The sequence below is a fragment of the Balaenoptera acutorostrata genome, chromosome 8 (genome assembly GCF_949987535.1).
Source record: "Balaenoptera acutorostrata chromosome 8, mBalAcu1.1, whole genome shotgun sequence".
Lineage (NCBI taxonomy): Eukaryota > Metazoa > Chordata > Mammalia > Artiodactyla > Balaenopteridae > Balaenoptera > Balaenoptera acutorostrata.
Window position 1 is genome coordinate 56,033,121 of NC_080071.1, and position 22,529 is coordinate 56,055,649.

The following is a 22,529-nucleotide window of genomic DNA, read 5'->3' on the forward strand; positions in this document are numbered from 1 at the left end:
CTGCCTCTCTTGCTCCTTCCCTCTCCATCAGATGTAGAGAGGGCTGCTCTGGCCCAGGGCAAGCTTGCATTTCACTGGAGAAGGGAGCATTTGCTGAGGTGGTTTAAAATTCTACAGTCTTTGAATACCATTATCTTAATTTTGGAATATTAGGGCAAAACCTTTGTTATTCTGATTTACTCACAGCGGTGTTTCCTGTGCTCACCCCAGGAACAGTCAAAGTTATGCCCCCCCCCCAAATTGCACTGGGGCCTCACTTTCTAACCACACCTTTCCACAACGGTCTGGACATGGGAGGAGAGCCCAGTGGACAGTGGGAAGACCCCAGAGTGGACACGAGCATTCAAGTCACAGAGAAACGGGTCCCTCTGACAGCAGGAGAAGAGAATAAGCAAGTTAAGGACTGTGTGTGTGCAGACTCTTAGAGCACTATATCCACTGAGTCTCACGGGGGCAGGACACAAAGTGTGGGCACCGGTTATTCATGTGTTCTTTCATTCAACAAACAGTTACTGATCACCAGCTACCTACTGGGCACTGCACCGGGCAGAGCACAACCTTCTCACTGCCACTTCCAGTGCACGAAGGGCTCTCAGAGGAGGAAGCATTAGGGGTTCCCATTAGGGGTTCCCATGTATCCACAGCCCTGGGTGCTGGCAGTCACTCCATCACAGTAATAGCTGAATCTCTGTCAGACACCAGAGCAGGGCAGGTGGGATGAGGGGTGACAGAGCAGCTGTCTGCAGGAAGCAAGGAGCTGTTTGTAAGTTGATGGGTGTCTTCTGGGGAGAAGGGGAGAGTACAACTGGTGTATTTCACACCAAAATCTCAAAACATTTATTCATAGAATCTGCTAAATAGTTATCCCCAGGTCACAAAAGGAGAGCCTGAGGCCCTCAGAGGAGGCTTAATACGTCCCCTGAGGCATACTACATGGCAGAGTCAGAAACTGTACTTAAGGTACCTAGTCCTAAAGACTGCTGACCAATCACAGTGATGGTCACGGCAAAGGTTTCAATTTTAGAAAGAGTTCCCTGTGTGAAAACAGCATATTTGAAAGATATATTAAAAGAACAGTTTCTTCTTCACCAAAGGCAAGCCCACATCACTTCTGCAAGAGCCCAAGTGAGACCCCAAAATAGTAAGGCTGGCCCACGCCGCAACCCAGAACAGCAGACAAAGCATCAGTAACTACACCTTCTGCTTAAGCTGAGAAGAAACTTACAATGCAGCTTCCTTTTCTTTCAGCTCTCTGGCTCTTTCAAGTTCTTCGGAATTTTCATGGGCGTTTCCTAAGATAGTCTTACTTCTCAGCATAAGGGAAAGAAAAAAAATTACAATTAGTGGCAAAGCTGCTAATGATTTTGGTGCAGTTTATATCTTAACAATTTCTCCCCCAACTCAAAAGAAGTAAGCACTACTGATTTTTCATGGAGGATATACATGGTTCTCCCCAAGGCCATCCAGTAAGTCTATTCTCTCCCAAGGAATCCGACTGAGAACATGACTTTCCTAAAACTTCCACCGAGGTATCAGTGATTAAGACAGCAATCATGCTGCCCACCCTTCCATGAGTATTCTAAACTCCCCATGGAAAGAGGAAGTGACTAGCGTAAACTTCCCTGTCTCCTACAACATTCCTTGCTGCCTCCTTGGCAGTTGAGCATCTCATTTATCCAGGAATAAATGGGTTCCTGAGCACCCCTTATCTGCCAGAGCAATTCTTCACCATCTAGGATTCCTCTGCCAGCTCTTAACAGATGAAGTACACTTGTCTCCCATTCTATTCCAAGTGAATAGCATAGAGCTTGGCATATAGTAGGTGCTCAATAAATGTTTGTTCAATTAATAACATGCGGCCCTGGGATCCTGAGGCTACAACAGTCTTGCCAGTATTATATGAAGGAAAAAAAGCTGTGTTTTCCAAACTGTGGAAATATGGATCATAATCCATTACTGAATTGTGAAATCAATTTAGCGGGTTGAAGTCAGTAGGTTTTTTTTTAATGAAATAAAAGTATATCAAAATGCATCCCACATAGCAAAAGTAAATATGGTTTTATGAAATCTTTGTTTCCATTTTCCATACATATGTATAAAACATATATATGTGAGTGTGTGTACTGGGTCATGATGTAAAATGTGTTGCTTAGTGTGGGTCATTGTCTAACACATTTGAAAGCCATTGCTCTACAAGAAAAGGAGTTAGTACTGACCCAGAAGCAACTCCACAGCACAGGGCAGCAAATAACTCAGTGGTTCTCCAAACAGGATCACCGAAAAGTATTCCTATGAAGGAAGGCCTGGTCCTCAAGTCTTTGAGAACAATCTCATAAACTGTGGGCACCTTTTCCACCTTTTCCCCCTGAACTGGTTCACTTAATTCTGCTTTCCATTCCTAGCCACCTAGAATCCAAACATGGTCAGGGTACCCAACTTTCTCTCTTCCAGCTCCTGAAAGAGTATTCATGCCCAGGTTTGGAACAACAGTGCCTATTTTAAAATACTGATGCTGCATTTGAAGACTATTAGGATTATGCATAGATGGATATTTTTGACACATGACATATTTATTAGCAAATGTAAGTTTTACAGCAAATGAAGCATGTAAGTGGTGATGATGAAAACCGCAGTATATGACAAAACAAATTACGACAGATTTTGAATGAATTGAAAACCTGGGCTTGACAGCTCCACTTGGCATTCAACCCAAAGAACAGAGAGGAGAAGTAATTGTGCAGTGACACATACTAATCAAACGTAAAGAGAGCAGAATGGGAAACCCGGGGCTAGGGATGAAGCAATTCTAACTCCTTCAGGTCTGGATGAGAGGGATTCTTCATTCACAATCTCTGTGAGGCGGTATGAAGAAAACTTGGCAACCTCCCCCCACCTCCCCCACCCCGAGAGGAAACAGAAGTAAGGCTGTTTTTACTTTCTATCCATGTCTGATGCAGCAGCATAGTGCAAAGCGGTGCGGCCCCAGTCATCGGTTTCATTAACGCTGGCCCCTGTGGTCACTAATGTCTCAATACAGTGGAAATGACAATTTGCAGCTGCATAGTGCAGAGGGGTCCTGAAAAACAAACAGCAGTTTATTACTTCATTCAGTCTGCAAAACAGACGCCCATCATTAGCACCAGCACAGACAGCAGTATTCCTAGGGGTGTTGGCTCTGAGTGTGGAGGCCAAGAGACATGCCTTTCTCTGACTTTATGTTAGAACGAAGGCTACAAAGATGGTGGCTTCAGACAAGGCCACCCACCTGTAGATCTCTCCTTTCTTTCCATTCCTAGTGCCTATCCTGGTTCAGGTCTACATTACTGCTCCTCTGGACTCTTGCAATACCATCCCTTTTGGCCTCCTTTGCCCTAATGCAACTTCCATGTAACTTTTAGTTGGCATCAATGAAGAACTGGATTTTCTAAGGTCCAATACCTACATATAACAAACCTGTACTAAAACCTTCAGTCTGCCCCAGTGAACAAAGCCTTGATTTTTTAGTTTGGAATTGAATACTTTCTCAAGCTAGCCCTGGTCTATCTTTATAAAGTATCTCTCTCTCCCCTAAATGTGTCCAATGCTGTTTCCAAACTGAATGACCTGAGGTTTTCTTGATCATGTCCTCACTTCCTCCACCTTTCCTCACGCTGTTTTCTTCCCTGTACCAGCTAGTATTATGGCATGATTTAGCTATGCATGCAAAGGACAATTAAGGTAAGAAAAATTCTATGACCCATCCCAATAGCCAAAGGGGCTATAGGTGGCGTGTGTGTGTGTTTCATGTTTGTTTTATTTATTTATTTATTTAAATTGGGGTATAGTTGCTTTACAATGTTGTGTTAGTTTCTGCTGTACAGCGAAGAGAATCAGCTATATGTATACATATATCCCACTTTTTTGATACCTTCCCATTTAGGTCACCACAGAGCATTGAGTAGAGTTCCCTGTGCTATACAGCAGGTTCTCGTTAGTTATGATTCATGTTTTAAATGTGTCTAAAGATTTATCCCAAAATGAAATGTTCAATAAATACAATAAAGTGCTCCAGATCTTGTGACCAAATTCTGGGTTGGAAGGGCTGAAGTGTTCTACTCTGCTACAGACAGAATTTTCTAAACTATATCCATGTGGGAAATTACATATTTTATAGATATAAATATATATGCACATATAAAATATGTAATCCTCCACATGGATAACGTTATATATATATATTGGAAGGATCAGAGAAACAATTGGCACTTCTAAACAGAAGCAGGGAGAGGAGATTCTTTCCTTGTGCCTTGTGCCTGCTTTGTTGGTGTAGAAGGGGTTTCCTTCTGAGAATGGAATCTCCCCAGCTAGCTTCCTTGTTTACCATTTCAACATAACACGATTTCCAGATGGACTGCTCCCCACTCCTTTTATTTAGGCACTTGAAGCAGAGTTCCCTGTTTACATACCTCCCACACTTGTCCTTTTTATGGAAATCTGCTCCGCTGCTCTGCAAGAGTTTTATACATTCCACATTACTAGAAAGACAGGGAAAACATCATTAAGATGGTGGAAGTCAACTGCTGGGCTATCTTCAGAAAGAGCTGTTTTCTGCAGAGTGCATGCCCAGATGAAATGAGAGCACTAACTTTAAATTCTGCTAACACAAAAATAACCTGAACACATTAAAGTAATGCCATACCGTAAGGATCTAAAGTTCCCACAATTCCTTTTTCAAAGCTAATATATCAATACATTAAAGAGCTTGATGGAACATTTTCAATTCCATGACTAAAGAATTTAATGATTATTACATGATGAAACCTTTCAGTGATGGTTCCATCATTTACCCTAAAATTCTCTTTCAAAACCATCAAGAGTTTATGAAACAACCCCTTAAACCTATAATAATTTCATGTCACCTTTAAACAATAAGCCAGAATGGATGAGCATTACCTTTTATCACAGCAGAATGAATTCACTATGATAACCATTTTCGACCCAGACTCTCCTTAATGGAAAATAAAACAGCAGCATTTCCCTGTCTTGGTAAACTAGGTAAATGAATGTGCAGAACCAAGGCCAAAAATGATGTAATGGAGCGTAGTGATCTTCCAAAGCTTCTTTGTCATTTGCAGAAGCAATAAATCATGTTTAGTAGCGAGAAAAGAACCCATTGAAGTGAATTTTCCTATTGAAGGGCATATAGCTAAATACTAATCCTAATAGGGGTTTCAGACATGAATCCAGAATGGTTTGTTGCCACTTTCTGTACAGGTCTGATATTTTTTTAAATGGGGGCATAAAAAGAGACACTCATCCATCATTGTTCTAAACTTAGGATGCTAAGAAGTGGCCTAGGATTTATGACTTTATTATCGTTTAAATAAGAAAAATGATCTCATTAATGATAAACGTGAGGAGGGCTCTCCCCACCCCACTTCCACCCTTTATAGCCAACTTTCGCAGAGAACTAGCGACTAGTTTAAGTCATAAAATATAAGAACTTTATGAGGTCATTATGTGTTGGTGTAACATGTCAGCTGATGTAAAGCACCTGTCTCTTTGAGCCAAAGGATCAAAGACAGAGACAGATCCAAGTTGCGTGGCTCAGGAAGTTCATACATTTTGAGGAAATGGGGTGAGGAGAAGGAGGTTCTTTTTAAAAAATAATAACAAAATTATGAATATAAAACTAGATACAAGACTTTGGAAGGGAGCCATGCAAATAAAGGGCCCTAAAGCTTCACAGTCAATCCACTTCTGTTAAATAGGTAACACCTTTGGTCATGTACAGTTGACACATGGAGAAGCACTGCTGTTCCTTAAGACTAGGAAACTGATTAAGAACCAACACCTTACCCAAACGAGGCCATCCAAAGGAAACCATGTTTGGCCAATGTGTGGTCATATATCAACAATATATTGATCAGAGCCTTAATCTAACCACTGATATGAAAAAGAGTATCTGATGAAAAATTCTCTTTACAACTTAAAAAAAAAGGCAAGGATTAATTCACTTTCTGCCTATCCTTTGGGTTTCTTGACCTCTGTTCACATTTAATCATCATAAGGACTTAAAAATCAGTTTTGAAATAAGGACCAAAATGTCTGTAAATGAACATGAATTAACTCAACCCTGGATTCCCTTGATCATCAACCACCTTCCAGCAACGAAAGAGGAAAAACTTAGGAACAAATCTCAAATTATTTTCTTTTGGTGGAAGAGGTACCAAGTAAGTATATATTCTATAGGCTAAAGACCTACAATTTAAAACAAGAAAAGAAAAAAAAAAAAGAGTGAGAGAAGAGAAAACAAAAGAAAAAATATTTTCTATATGAGATGGGCTAACACTTTTTCTTTGGAAAAACAAACACACGAGTAACCTGGAAATTCAACATAGTGATATTTGGTATTGGTAGAGTTCTTACCCGTTTTACTAAAGAAGTTGCCTTTGATCCACAGACAACTTAAGTCAATTAAGATGAATTAGTAATTAGGCCATAAGATAACAACTAAAATTGTTAACTACTCACCCTCCTGCAGCAGCAGCATGAAGGCACGTTCTTCCAAATTTATCTGGGGTGTCTATTTCAAAGCCTGCAGACAGCACGTGCTCATTACTAAACAAGGATACTATGCTATACTTTTGTCCTAGTTAAACCACAAGAAACATTGCAGAGACAGAAAAATCAGTTAGTAGAAAAACCAGAACGCAAGCCACTGTAGTCAGAAAGAGGTTGTCATGGAAACGAACGGTAACTGCTCAAGCTTGGCAATTTTATAGGAAGAACCGTGAAGTCAAGAAGAATTTATTTTCACATTCAGCCCTGGGTGAACTACAGCCCCATATTTCAATCCCAGGATAGAAATTTATGAAACCAATTTGAGATAAGTAGGGCAATAGACAGGCAGACAGAACACATGGAGAAAACATGGAAGGCAAAGGAGTAATCGTAGCATGCTAGAAGAGATATTTTCTTAAGTGTATTATTAGCTTTCAGTTGGTTTAAGATTTGGGAAACGTGCTTTCATGCAGGGGTTATTGTTAAACATGCCAAAAGCAGTGAAAGCAGAATCAATCATAAGTAAAGAACTTAAAGGAAAAAAAAAAAAAACCGCCTCTGGGATATCTATTGAATGAACTCTTAAGCAATCTTTGCCTTGCAGACCTCTATCACCTTTGAAAGCCAGGAACTTCTTAATACATGGAGGTTGGCAGAAGCAGTGATAAGAAAGATTAGCAAAGCTCCAAACCAGAAAGAATTTCTTGGTTCCAAATAGACCCGCATTAAAAATAATAAAAATGAAACCTAGTTGGAGGGGTATCAACCAGAGCAATTTTTCAGAGCTCAAGGAGTGGGATGGTAATTTGACATTTTCTACCATTAAAACGTAGGGGATTTGGCCTTTTCCCTTTGTTGAAAAATATGAAATGTTAATGCCACCAATTTAAGACTCAAAGATGTTTTCTCCTTCTATGAGAAACTTCCTGTAAGCTATGGCCATCCCTGCCTGCCTCTCACTCTGGATCACGCGAGCTTTAACTTGATAAACAGACAAGACTCTCATTCTGGGGCAGGAATACTGACATTCAAACAGCTTCAACACCATGAGCCGCTGGGAACTGTCACATGCAGTTAGCTGTGGACACAACTCATCCTGCCAAGTCAGGTCATGGATGACACGAAGCACAGGCAGCTGCTCATGCTGACCAGACACCTGAAGCCACACGGATCATTTACAGGACATGTTAAGCCTGATCTGTGGTAATAGAGTTACTTACCGGATGACAGTAACTTTCTGCAGCAGTCAGAGTGAGCATTGAGGGCAGCTAAATGTAAGGGGAACATGCTATGGATTCCACACCTGAGGAGGAAAAAAACAGAGCAGCTCACGGTAACAGATCTCAAGATACCCACAGAAGGGGGATGATCTTTCTGTAAGTTCTCTGATGAAAATTAAACCCATGAGACCTTGCTTAGGGACTCTTGGCTGAAATAATTATGCAATCATTTCTATCTTAAAATAATACAATCCTGGACCTAAACCACAATGAAAAGCCCATAACAATAGGAATATATATTTTTAAGAAAACATTTCACATAAACAGTGACTCTAAGCATTTAAAATTAATTTCTCTCTTTTTCTTTCAGCTTAGCAATTTTGTCCCATTCATTCACTCATTCATTCATCTGTTTAACACTTTATAAGCATCAGATACCATGCTAAGTGATGGAGAAAACATGAAACTGACAAACCCTCGACTTTGAAAAGCAACCTGTTTTATTCCTTGAGTTGATAAACAAATATTTATTATTGACCTATTATGTGCCAAGCACTTTGCTAAGAGTTAATAATGGCTGTATTACTGGAAATAAAATTTTGGATGAGAATTAAAGCTAATGTTTACCTTCGGCAAGTGAAACTTCATCTTCCTAATAGCCTTTTATTTTGCACGTTAACCCACACAAGGATACCAGTCACAGAATAGTTAATAGTTATCTTGCATATATTTCATAAATCTAGCATATTTTCCCTAACAGCATTATAGAAGGAATCCAGAACAGGACTTCTTAGACTGACCCCTGCCATAACACAGTCCCTGGAACAACCCCCTGAGAGACAGGCAGCTTTCTGATGGCAGTGCTTTTTGCCCTTAGAATTAAACCTTCCTCCTCCTGCCCATCACCTCTCCTCAAACAAGGACCCAAAGTCAAAGTCGTGAGCTGAATTGTAGTTCAAAACAAACAGCATCATCAGGAGGTTCCTGTGTACTTAGAAGCGTGTTAGTGATCACTTCTCATAATATCTCATTTTATTCAAATAATATATTTCAGATTTTGTAAATCCTCTACATAACACAAGGAGTATGAGACTATTTATATTTACACCTGCAGCATGAATCATCTAAGTTTCCTCCCTAGCACAAAGTGGCCCGTTTCCAGATTCTATGCTGAATGAAAAAATACATATGATTTGAATTTGTTAAGCTTGAGACACATGAATTTTATTTGCTATCTCAAAAGTTATTATGATGTGCATGAGTTTGTGAAAGTATATACATGTTCACAGATAGTTCATGGTATTCAGTGTTCTGCAAAATTCGAGTCTGCTAGCAATTAACCACCTCTCTCTTTTCATGAAAACTTCTTTTTATTTGTTGGTGTTTTTGTTCAGTCTTCCCTCTGTTCGTTTTCCTTTTCCTATATGGAGATTTCCAACCCAGTGTATATAATAGCTGGCATCCATCAAGAGATGCAATTTGCCCGTCTTCCGGGTAGTGTCACGCGGAGGAGAACTGCTTGTAATTGCCTCTCTTGTCATTTACAAAAAAAAAAAAAAATTCTGAAAAGCAATCGCATCAGTGACAACCTTGATGCTCATGAAAAGGAAGAGCGAATTGGGGGATGGGAGAGAAGCTTTTTATTCGTGCTGCTATTTATATTGTTCCCTCCCTATGCCAATGAAACACACTAATTTTTTTTGATGTATAACATGTTTTAAAAGCTCTTTACTAAATGGAACTTGAAGCTAATAAGATTTTACCTAACCATTTTATTTGTTTGGGGGAGTTAAGGCAAAAATCTTTGATTAAATATTTCTGGACATTTGCAAGAAGAAAATGGATAGAATATTTTCTAGGATGGTTGTGAGTTCCTGTAAGAACATGCCTAAAACAAGGAGTGGATTTGTCAAGATTTCTTTGAGTCTTCCTCATTCTTTATATACATGTATACACAAATATTTAATATGTATAAAAATATAAATACTTTTAGTATTTTAAATATTTTAATATTTTCTATATACATACACATACTTACACACATATATACACACAATATTTATGATATACTTTATATAGGTACATAAAATATACAACTTTATATTAAATAATACAAGCAAATGAATTAGAGAAAAGAGTATCAAACTCTATAATAAAACAATCAAGAAAAACATAAAGTATGAGATATTTTAACAGCCTCCGTATAATATATTTCATAAACTTCATTATTAACATTTCTAACCAACCTTACCATTTAACACCCTTGTCTTTAGGTAATCTGTCACACTCTACATTAGCTAATAATTTTATTTTTTTCTGCTGCTACTTATAAACCTGAGAAGGTAAGGGAGGCAGAACTCTAAAAGGTCTAGCAAAAATTCTCTTTGATATATATTTTTCATTCCATAGTTAATAAAAAGTCACTACGTCAATGCAGGTTTTGAAACATATTAATTTATACTCAAGTACTATTGGCATTTGAACTTGAATATGATGCTCCAGTTCAAAGAGAAAAACTAAGTATCAGGCCAAGATGGGAAAGAAAGTCAAAGTAGAATTCAGAATCTCTGAATCACTTCAGAAATGATTCATGCATTTCAAAATAAAATTTCTCCTTTATTGTTATAAAATAAGACTGCTTATAAAGAAAGGATCTTAAAACCTTTAGCAGGAAATTTAGGATTTGGCTGTCTCAGTCAAATAAGAAGCATCGCTCTGATTTCATCAGGTCTACATCAAGGAAGATCAAGAAATAAAGATGTCAGATAACACTAAACTTAACAATGCATAAATTACAGGAAAGGGAAGACCAATTCCAGTTAATTTGCTACATTTATTTGAGCAGTCATAAAATTAATGGAACATGTTTGTATTAGCTATTTCTAATTTAGCTGTTAGCTGGCATCTCCTCTACCCAGTTATCTCAGAATGAATGAGGTCAGAATAAATTGTAGAGAGCCATCAGAGGTGAGGAAAGGGTTTCTGCACCATTAGAATATCAGTTTTTTTAAGCTTTCCCCTTGGCATCCGGGGACATGGCTGTCCCTTTCCATATCCAGGCTTCTCTAGAGCCTTCCCTTAGGCCATATGGTAAAAAACACTGTGGTTAAGGTGATGGGGTCAGAACCTTTGGGTTTCAGTTCTAACTTTGCCATGTGCTAGCTATTTGATCTTTGGCAAGTACATAATGGTTCCCTCACCTGGAAAATAAAGATAATAACAGTGTCAATCTTATAGAACAATTGTAAAGACTAATTGAGATAATGTGCATAAACTGCTAAATAGAACATCTGACCCACGGGTAAGCCTTCACCATACATGTTAGTGGTATTTTTGCCCTTGCAATTATTATTAGCTTAGTTGGATAACCAGCAGTCTGTGAGTTTTGAAGTGGTAATCAGATTGTACTTCCTTAAAATCAGGTGTGTGATTCCTTAAATCCCAAGAATGAAGTGTGATCAACTAGCATTTCTGTTCTCTCCCTATATTTCAAAATGCTTTACAATACTTATCTCTCAACTCTCCCAGGGAAGGTGGGATTGGTTTAGTTTTGCCCACCAAGTGGGCGAGACAAAAAATTTGATGATTTTCGATCATCAAATGATTTTATGATTCTTACTCAACTGATCAAACCAAACCCTAAAATAAACTTCTTATTAATTTTATCTATGCCATTCCAAGTATTTATCACGCACCCTTAAGTTACAGGCACTTGGGATAACTGACAACAATGAGGCCTGGTCCTTGCTGTTTACGACCTACAGACATTTTCAGTGGTTCCTTTTGTATCAAGTCCAAACACTCTAACGTGGCTTACGAGGCCCCTTCTGGATCTGACTGTTGCTTAATCTCTGTGACCTTCTGTCCATTCCTCCTGGAAGAGCCAGGCTCTGCCCAGCCCTAGGTTTTCACATGCAGGGCCCCCCTGAAACTCTTAACTCTCTGCTTCTCACAGTGTTTCTCAAACTAGTCAGTGCATCTCTGGGGGTTGCTGGAAATATCTTTGGGCTTTTAAGACGTCTCTGTGGCAGTTTTTTAATTGTCTTTTCCTTTTGATGGTAATCTAAAACAGCTGGCATCAAAGCATATTTCAGCTCATCTGACGGACCACCATATCACCACACACCTCTGTCAAATTTCAGCGCCCACATTTGTACTTAGGATCACAGCTGTGCTGGGTAGTCTGACTTTAATCGGCAGGGGCTAATGAGAAAAGAAGGTGGACTTAATAGAAAATGAAATGTCTGAGTCTAGGGAGGGCCAATGATAATGTAGCACACTGAGCCTCCTGGATGCACGGAATTTGGCAGTAGTCTGAGTAAAGGTCTCTGCGCCGTGTGACGGGTCCACTGCCCACCACTTTAAGTCACTGCAAAATCTCCACTCCCATAGTGTGAACTGGATCCTAAAAGACTCAGCACCTTAGCCACCAGGACCATCATCCCATGCAAAATGTGAAGTATCACATCACCCACTACAAAGAAGGGCAGCAAGCCTCCTGCCCAGGATCCAGACGGCCGAGGATAGAGTCCCATTTCCGCCCACTAGTTCTGTGACCTCAGGTAGGTAACTGAACCTCTCTGTGCCTCCTTTGCTTCACCTGTAAGATGGGCATAATCATAGCACTTACCCCATGGGGTTGTTGTGACAGTTAAATGTAACCTCTCAGAGTGGGGCGTAGCATAGGTAAGCACTCATGAGTGTTTGTTACTATTGTTGTCCCGTGCAGTTAATGTGAACATTGGTGGTTCCTGTTTGCATGTATTCTGTAATTTTTTTTTGATTTATTGCTATATTAGAGTCAAAAGCCTAAGGAGTTTCTATCTAGTCTTACATTTATACATATTCAAACATTATAATAAAAATAATCTAAGTCGATGCTTGGGATCTGAAAGACTTTCAATGACATAACTAATCACTACTTGTCCTACAGGTTAACATTCCTCTTCCTGGAAGCTTTGCTGGCCCTGCTATCTCCCAGATATGTTTTCCTGTATCCCAGTGGCACCTGGCGACTGTCCTGGCATCATACTTAGCATGTGTGATTGTCATTGCCTGTTTAATTCTTTCCCCCACCTCCGTAGGCTATAAATTCCTTGGCAGGGAGCTCCGTGACCCCAGAACCTGACACAGTGGGTGACACTTAACAAGTTATCAACAGATATTTAGCGAATATAAGAATGTCAGAACCATTTACCTGTAAAACTACAATACTGCTAATTCTGCTGCAGTTGAGGCAGAAAAAGCAGTGAGAGCATAATTGGTAAGATGGAAGACAAATTAAAATCCTAGAGACAAGCACCCCAAACCTAACAAAGTTAAAGAAGAAAAAACCCAATGGCTCCGATACCACGTAAAGTTGCATAAGCACCGAGTCACCCTGCAGAAACTTCTCTGACTTAAAGTTCAGAGAAGCAAAAAAGAATACAAAGAACATTCAAACAAGGCCTGAGAATAAGATGCAAATAAATTCATCAGAAAGTAATGACCATAAAACTTATCATAAAGAGATCTTTAAAAATACATTGGCCATATTGTTTATGAATGAAAATGGGTTATTTTCATAAATGCTCTTTGTTCACTTATTTACAGAAGGAAAGGCCTGTTTTTCTCCTCTTTAAGGAGCTATCCTACATAAATCTACAAGGAGCCCAGAGAACAGTGACTTTCTGGGGAGTCTTTAGCAAATTTAATCTTCTCCAACTCTCCTTCCCTGCACTTGGATATTTTTTCCTTAGATGACTTCCCCTTCCACACACTATACACACTCAGACACACACACACACACACACACACACACACACACACAAATTGCTGCTTTAATGAACCACTGTTACTGAAGGGAGCATGTCTTAACACCAGATAATGCTGTGACAGAAGAAAGCATACGTATGTGGCTCTTTGAGACTGGGACAATGTTTCCCTTGTCATTGTCCCCAGGACACAGCATGGTCAATGGAAGGAAAGGCTACTTGAACAACAATGTCATTCCTAAGGCATTTTTGCCACAAAGTTTGTATTCGCATAAGTTGAAGGGAAAATAATTACGAGGAAATAGACTTTGTGTCTATTGAGTTAAATGTGTTTTTTTCAGAAATTTTACGTATTGGGCCCAGTTGATCTTTATTCCTCAAACGAGTTCAAATCTGAAAGAAAATCAGAAATTCGTGGTTCTTTGGCTAAAACTCCCCAAATAACCCAGAGTTGAAAGAAAAACATCACTGAAAATATTAACATACCACAGGTGAAGCTGGTTTGTGCCTAATATTTTATTTCTGTTTAACTGACACTGAGCATTTAAAATCTCTGGCTTTGGGTAGCCACGGCCTGCTTGGGAACTCTAGAATCTGGTGAAAGCCTCCTGAATCCTAGTACAAGGCTCTTTCCAGGAAACTGAGCTGCTTCTTTTTTTTCAAGTTTTTTTTTTTTTTTTTAATGTGGACCATTTTTAAAGTCTTTACTGAATTTGTTACAATATTGCTTCTATTTTATGTTTTGGGTTTGTGGCCAGGAGCCATGTGGGATCTTAGCTCCCCCACCAGGGATAGAACCCGCACCCCCTGCATTGGAAGGCAAAGTCTTAACCACTGGACCACCAGGGAGGTCCCGAACTGCTTCTTTTGATTTGCAACCTCCCAGTCAAAAAGGTCCTTTGGCTTGAAGCAGATTCCTTTCTCTTCTGAGACAACCCACTGTTCTTGCTATTTGTCAGCATGCCCCCTCCTCTGTCCACCCTCAGTCTTGTCCTTAGCCCGAACCCTCATCTTTTCTTCTCTGGACATTTGTAAGAGGCTGCAAAGTGTTTCTAGCCTGGACCACCGCCAGTCTGTCTGGACTGCTATGAGAGCGATCTTTCTTACACACAAATGGGAGCATTAGACACAACCTACCCTACACCCACTTATAATTCTTTAACAGCTTCCGAATGCCTCAGAATACAATCTAACTCCTTAGCAAGACATTCGAGGTCCTCTGAAATGTGGTTCTTCCTGCCTTTCCACCTCATCTCTTTCCACTCCCCCTAACATGTTAGATAACCCGGCCTTGGGAATCTGCTTTCAACATATTCACGTTTGTGCCTTTGTAAATACTGTTCCCTCTTCCTGGAATGTCCTTCTTTGCTTCCCCTTCTATCTTTTTTATCTCACACAATTCTGTCCACCTGGCAAACTCCTATCCATCCTTCTTCTTGCTGAAATGTCACCTCTTCTGCGGAACCCAGAGATAGTCAGTGTTGCCCTATCCAGACCTCCATCATAACACATCTCATGATGCTGCAGTCACATTTGCTCTTGATCTTATCTCCACCACTGGACTGGGAGCCCAGAGGGCCACTGGAACCCACCACACCCTCCCTGGATCATTTAAATTTTGGCTCATTCTCCACCAAGATTTTCAATTCTGTTGCACAACCCTTGACAAATAAATTAGAATTCCTAACGTAACACCGCCCTCATATTTTGCCTTTCCTAAAGATTCAGTTATTGTTACCCCCAGTCTCTGTAATAAGGCCAAACTATTTAAGCATTTAAGGCCCTCTTTAATTTGGTTCTCCTGCCTATTAGGAAGTAATAAAACCATAGTTAGCATTTATTGATAGCTTACTATGTGCCAGGCACTGTTCAAAGAGCTTTTAACGTGGATTATCTTGTTGAATAACCTTAGCAGATGTATTTACATAACTCATACTCACACGGATCTTAACATATACCAGAGAGCTTTAATGGTGATTAAGTCCTTTAATCTTCATAACAAACCTATGGTAGGTACCATTATTACTCCCATTTTTCAAATGAGGAAATCAAAGCACAGACAGATTGAGCAACAGCCTCAAGGTCACACAGCTCACAAGTGAGGTAGCTTGGACTGGAGCCCAGCTAGTGCCCAAGAAAGCCTGGGTCCCCCGCACTGATATAACAATGCCTCTGGGCGGAGCGGAGCGTGGCACTGTCACAGGCCTGCCAGGCCAAGCTCCTCCCGGAGCTGGGTCTGTTCCTGCTTGCCTCCCTGCTTGGGATGTCTGCCACTCTCTGCTCTACTCACATAATTGTCATCCTTCTAAGACTACCTAAAACTCACCTTTTCCTTGAAAACTGTGGCCACCTTTGAGCTCTATCCTTCCTGTCTACACTCTATGGCATAAACTGTCTACACCAAACATTTTGCCATTAAACTCCTGTTTCATTTTGAACTTTATTAAATACTATCTTGCATGGTTCGTTGTCTTAAGTGGGCCTTGGGCCTCCAACAAAATTATGAGCTCCTGGAAGGTACCAACCAGTTAACTTACTTCTGAAACTTCCCACAGCACCTAACATTGCAACAGACTCATATAGATGCATTATATATTCTTGTTGAATTAAAGTACAAAATGAAGTCAGTTCCCCCCTTCCCAATGTAGCGTATTTACCCAATTGCACCGTATAAGCGTATCATTAATATGGGTCATTAATACATGCAAAACAGCACCCTGAATAAATTCTGAGTTTGCCCAATTATGCTTTATTTTTCCTGCTTAACTAACACTGCACATTGGAAAAAACAGAAGAATATTAAAAAGCAGAGTTAGGAATAAAGTTCAAGTTTCCTTAATTAAAACCACTGAAATAGGCCTCTTTCTGATACAGTTAAAAAATAAAACTGTTTCTTCCTCGCAACTGTCATTAAAAGTCACTTAATTTAGTTCAAATTTAATCTGTGTTTAGCATAATGGTGCAGATCTACCTTAACCTGGATAAATGGGAACTATCTACGGCATGGCAGAATCCCTTTGGCAGTATTCCCACATGTGGAAATTATTCCACCATATTTTTGCAGTAACCTACTTGGCTGTGTCAGCTCCACTGGTTATTAAGGTGTTAATCAAAAGCTCATGACCGTATCTTGCAGCCACATGGAGAGGAGTGTTGCCATCCTTATCCACACAGTCAATTTCACCTCCTGAAAGAGACATTTTAATACAGAATTACATAAGGATTCAGGTTGACTCAGATACTACATTTTAGGCTAGTCACTCACGTTGACCAAATGTTGGTTTCGTTTCTACTCTGTGCATCTCTGCTCTCAAGGACAAGAATGCTTTTTAAGGGGACAAGTTACCGTCTGAAGTAGCAGTATTATTAAATCTGCATGGAGGGAAGTCTATTAGAAATGCTTTTAGCTAGAAACAATAAACGCTGGAAAGGGTGTGGTGAAAAGGGAACCCTCTCCTACACTGCTGGTGGGAATGTAAATTGATAAAACCACTCTGGAAAATAGTACGGAGGTTCCTTAAAAAACTAAAAATAGAACTACCATATGACCCAGCAATCCCACTACTGGGCATATACCCTGAGAAAACCATAATTCAAAAAGAGACACGTACCACAATGTTCATTGCAGCTCTATTTACAATAGCCAAGACATGGAACCAACCTAAGTGTCCATCGACAGGTGAATGGATAAAGAAGATGTGGCACATATATACAATGGAATATTACTCAGCCATAAAAAGAAACGAAATTGAGTTATTTGTAGTGAGGTGGATGGACCTAGAGTCTGTCATACAGAGTGAAGTAAGTCAGAAAGAGAAAAACAAATACCGTATGCTAACACATATATATGGAATCTAAAAAAAAAAAAAAAATGGTACTGATGAACCTAGTTGCAGGGCAGGAATAAAGAGGCAGACATAGAGAATGGACTTGATGACATGGGGTGGGAGGGCTAAGTGAGAGTAGCATCGACATATATACACTACCAAATGTAAAATCAATAGCTAGTGGGAAGCAGCCGCATAGCACGGGGAGATCAGCTTCATGCTTTGTGACCACCTAGAGGGATGGGATAGGGAGGATGGGAGGGAGGCTCAAGAGGGAGGGGATACGGGGACATGCGTATGCATACGGCTGATTTGCTTTGCTGTGCAACAGAAACTAACATGGTATTGTGAAGCTACTATACTCCAATAAAGATCTATTTAAAAAAAAAAAAGATACATGCAACAACAACAACAACAAAAAGAAATGCTTTTAAAAAACCCTTCCACGTTGTCTTATTTAAGCTTCTAAAATCTTACAACTAGATTCCCTCTCTGAATAAATAATGTAATCAAATTCCACAAAATGTAACTCTGAAGACACATTCAATTTTAGTTTTACTTGCTTAATTAAAGACCTATGTAAATAAACCTTATGCTAAAGCGTAAGAACCAGAAGGAATAGAGTGTTCAGGAAAAGATTTCATGTAGTTTGATTATCTAAATGATGATGAGTAAAATGAGTAAAAGCATGAACCATAAACTGAAAAATCTATATTTATTAAAGCTATAACATTAACCATCACTTTAGTAACACAGTAAACATCTTATTTTATTTTGCCTTCTCTTTCCCCTAATTTTTATTTTACTACCTTTCTTTCTTTCCCTCCCCTTTCCATATATATATGAAAAGTTATATATAATATATAATATGAAAGATAGTCTATTCACTTATTTGAAGAACCATTTAGAAATAAGTCAGACATCATGACATTTCACCCCTAAGAACAAAGACAGTCTCCCACATAACCATAATTTCATCATCATATCCAAGAAATATAACATTGATACCATAATTTTATATAATATAAGTGCATATTCCAATTTCTCCAATTGTTCCCCCAAATGTGCTTTATAACTGTTTTTTTTAAATCTAGGATTCAATCAAAGATTCTGATAGCATCTGGTTGTCATGTCTCTTTAGTTTCCTTTCATCTAAAACAATCCTCCTGCCTTTTATGTATGTATATATTTATCTCTCATGTCATTGATATTTTTGGAGACCACACGAGGAGTCATGTAGGATATACTGCATTCTGGAATTGTCTGATTATTTCCTCATTATTAGATGCAGGCTAAACATTTTGGCAAGAATACCCCAGAGTTGAATTGCACTTCCCATCACATCTCCACAGCACACACATAAGGTCAAGTTATTCCATTACTGGGTGATGCAAATTTTGATTACTTGCAATAGGTACAGAGTGTCAGTTTGGGAACATGAAAAAGTAAGTTCTAGAGATGGGTAGTGGTGATGGCTGCACAACAATGTGAATGTACTTACTAGTGCCACTTAAACATAGGTTAAATGGTAAATTTTATGTACCACAATAAGAAAAAAAGAGGCTTGATTATCAGTAAGAAAATATCAGTAAGCTGATATTTTAAAACTAAAGTACATAATTTTAAGCTACTAATACTATAAGGTTTAGTTTGTATATCTAAACTACACATACACATTTATATCTTCCAGAATAAGAAATACAAGAGATGATTGCCAGCACTCTCCACTGTACAAATGTCTTTTCGCCTTTTGTAATTAACAAGGAATTTGTGGGTGATACTTACATACTGTGCAAATACTCTATTTCCCAACAAAGTTTCCCATAATGATTTTAGCATATACAGGGAGTACTTCGTTCAAAAGTTATCTGAATTCTTTATTCTGTGTGCTTATATTATCAGTTTGATACACAGGTTCATTTGATTTTGTTTTCAAAATGTTTACCAGCTTTGATTTAATTTTATTTTATTAATATGTAACACACGTTTCAAAAGTCAAAAATTCTACACTTTTAAAAAGTCCCACTCTCATTTCTATCCCTTTCACTTCACCCTCAACCACATGCTATAGTAATTAATCATTTTCATTAGTTTTGGTTTATGCTTTGTGTTTCTCTTTGCAAAAACAAGCACATAGAATCTTTTATACCATGCTTTTTTTTTTTTTTTCCACTTAACAACATACCCTGGAATTCACTCCTAGAGATCCCTTCTTGGAAATCTTCCTCATTTTTGTATAGCTTAATTATTTTTCATTGCATGGATGTATTAGTTAAGTACACCAGTCCGTTATGGATGAGCATTTAGGTGGTAAAAATCATTTTGCTAATATCAGGAATGCTGCAGTGAATAACCTCATTTTGCAAGTGTTTTGTATTTGTTGGGTCTATCTTCAGAATAAATTCCTAGAAAGGGGATTTCTAGGTTAAAGAAATGAGTATGTGGTTTTGTTAGATTTTGCCACGTTTCCCTCTTTAGGTGCTGTGCAATTCTGCACTCACACAAGCAATGTATGAGAGTGCCTTTTCTCCCCATCCTTGTCAAGCTTTTGAATATATACCACGTAATGAGTGAGAACTGGTATCTCACTGTAGTCTTTTCATTTCTCTTGTTAAGGAAGCTGAGAATCTTTTAATATATTAAACAGCCATTTGTTTACCTTTTTCTATGAACCATTTTTTCATGACTTTTGCCCATTTTTCTAAGAGTGTGTGTCTGTGTGTGAGAGATCTTTTATTCCTTAATTTTTAAAGGTTCTTAAAATATTTGGGAGATTGCCCATTTATCAGTAATACATGTTGCAAATATTTTTGGCCTAGATTTTCATTTGTCTTTGGTGTTCTACCTTGAAAAAATTTTTTTTTCGTAATTTATGTCTTTTATTGTATTTAGATTTTGCATTGTCGTTAAAAAGGCTTTCCCCACATCCTAGCAATAAGGAAACTGACATATGTGAAAATATTTGCTACATGCATTAGTGATAATTGGGTAAGCTTCCAAGTAGTTTAAGAGTCCTTGAAAATCATGAAATAAGGAGAAATCAAGAAGAGGGAGGAACGGGGAGTGACTGCTAACTAGGATAAAGATTTTGGAGGGGTGTGATGAAAATGTTCTAGAATTAGATAATGGTGATGGTTGTAAAGCCTTGTGAAAATACTGAAATCCACTGAACTATACACTTTAAAATGGTGACTTTTATAGTATATGAATTATATCCCAGTCAAAAAGGAAGGGCCTGAAGAAAGAAGGAAAAGGGGAGGGAGTAAAGGACAGGGAAGAACACCAAGGAGAAAAATCACATAGTGTGTACTCTTGCTTATGTAAGCCCACATGCACTTACGCTTTTAATAAAAGAAAGCACCTAGGACCTTCCCTGGTGGCGCAGTGGTTGAGAATCTGCCTGCCAATGCAGGGGGCACGGGTTCGGGCCCTGGTCTGGGAAGATCCCACATGCCGCGGAGCAACTAGGCCCGTGAGCCACAACTACTGAGCCTGCGCGTCTGGAGCCTGTGCTCCGCAACAAGAGAGGCCCGCGCACCGCGATGAAGAGTGGCCCCCGCTTGCCACAACTAGAGAAAGCCCTCGCACAGAAACGAAGACCCAACACAGCCATAAATAAATAAATAAATAAAAACTACATTCCTTTAAAGAAAGCACCTAGGATATTGGGGCACCGAAATTATTCTAAGGTTTTATTTCCTGACTATCCTGCTCATAAACAAATCTCTGCATCATCATGGAAAGCAGTAAGTTACCGAATTGTCAGCTCTTGCTCTTAGATAGCAGGTATTTTACAATAGGTCAAATCTTAAGCTTTACTTTCATCATCAATTATATTGAACTAAAGTAAGCTGATATTTTAAAACTAAAATACATAATTTTAAGATACTAATACTATAATGTTTAGTTTGTATATCTAAACTACACATACACAATTATATATTCCAGAATAAGAAATACAAAATCCTGAGAAATGTGAATATTATATAAACGGCTTAGATCAATCTAAAAAGATATTAAGCATTTACTTTAAATAATATTTATTACTGAGAAAGTAATTTTCTCACTCTAGAAAATTTAGAAGATGCAGTAAAATACAAAGAAGAAAAGAGAAGTCATCTATAAATTCACTGATTATCCGAGATAATCAGTATTAATATTCTGGATATTTTGTTCCAGTTGTTTGTATGAGGGTATGCATTTGTGTGTGAAGACATTTCCCATGGTTGAGATCATAGGGTAGAAAGAGTTTTGTATCCCGATCTCCCCCTTAATATTACATCACAAACACTTCCCATGTCATTAATTAGTTTCATTAATGCAACTGTAAATGACTACATGATATCAGTATTTAGAGAATTCACTCAACAAGTCCCCAATTACTAGGCATTTAGGCTATGCCCAAATTTTGCCATTAGGAAAAACACAGGAATGAACATAATTATACATAATCTTTATCCACATTTCAGATGATCTCCTTCAGCAATATTTTTACAAGTAGAACTACTAGATCACAAGTAGGAATGTTTTTAAGGCTCTTGATGGACACTGGCAAATTGCTTTTGAGAAAGGCTGTGCCCATTTGCACACCCATCAGAGGTATACTTGAGCACCAAAAGGAAGCCATTGAGAGCCTTTTCAGATCTGAGGAAAGAGCATTAACTTCCAGGCCAAGACACTATTTCTTATAATATGACCATTATAAAATCTTCACGATAATATCTGTATGGTCCTTCATTCTAATGAATCCTAACTATGACCACCAACTTCCTAAGATTTATTTCCAACAAACAATATATTTTCTAGCCAGGTGTACTGGTACAACAGAGTTAATGAACGAGAATCTCTCCTAAAAAGTGAAATAATTACAAATATGTGTGAGCTTTGTAGAAGAGGAAGATGTTAAAAAAACAAAACAAAAACTCCAATTAGTACATATGTTTACACAGGATTTAAGATGCTTCACTCTGCAGCCAAGACTTTGGCATGTAGAGTTTAGCTGCTGCCAGTAAATTTGCACATTTGGAGTTTGCAACTTAATAGCTGTTTACAAAAAGGTAATGCCTTTTTAACTTTGTGACAGAGAAATATAAATGGCAACTTGAATACAAATGTTGATCTTTCCTCATATCTTTGTGTCTGTGGCACAGTAGTGATTTTTAAAATCAGTTGTTCAAATAAATGGA

At 38.5% G+C, this 22,529-nt stretch overlaps 1 protein-coding gene across 3 annotated transcripts in view; it reads right to left on the minus strand.

Moving 5' to 3' along the window:
- Positions 1 to 22,529, minus strand: part of ANKRD44 (ankyrin repeat domain 44) — a 326,656-nt gene that overhangs the window by 89,666 nt on the left and 214,461 nt on the right. For 2 of the 3 annotated variants that reach the window (XM_057551441.1, XM_057551440.1), the window contains exons 10-15: positions 16,589 to 16,703; positions 7,764 to 7,846; positions 6,514 to 6,577; positions 4,446 to 4,514; positions 2,936 to 3,076; positions 1,226 to 1,306 (exon numbers count right to left, since the gene is read on the minus strand). In XM_057551441.1, coding sequence (XP_057407424.1) covers positions 1,226 to 1,306; positions 2,936 to 3,076; positions 4,446 to 4,514; positions 6,514 to 6,577; positions 7,764 to 7,846; positions 16,589 to 16,703 — 553 coding nt within the window. Of the gene's footprint in view, positions 1 to 1,225; positions 1,307 to 2,935; positions 3,077 to 4,445; positions 4,515 to 6,513; positions 6,632 to 7,763; positions 7,847 to 16,588; positions 16,704 to 22,529 lie in introns of all 3 variants that reach the window. The other variant, XM_057551439.1, reaches the window with a different exon arrangement.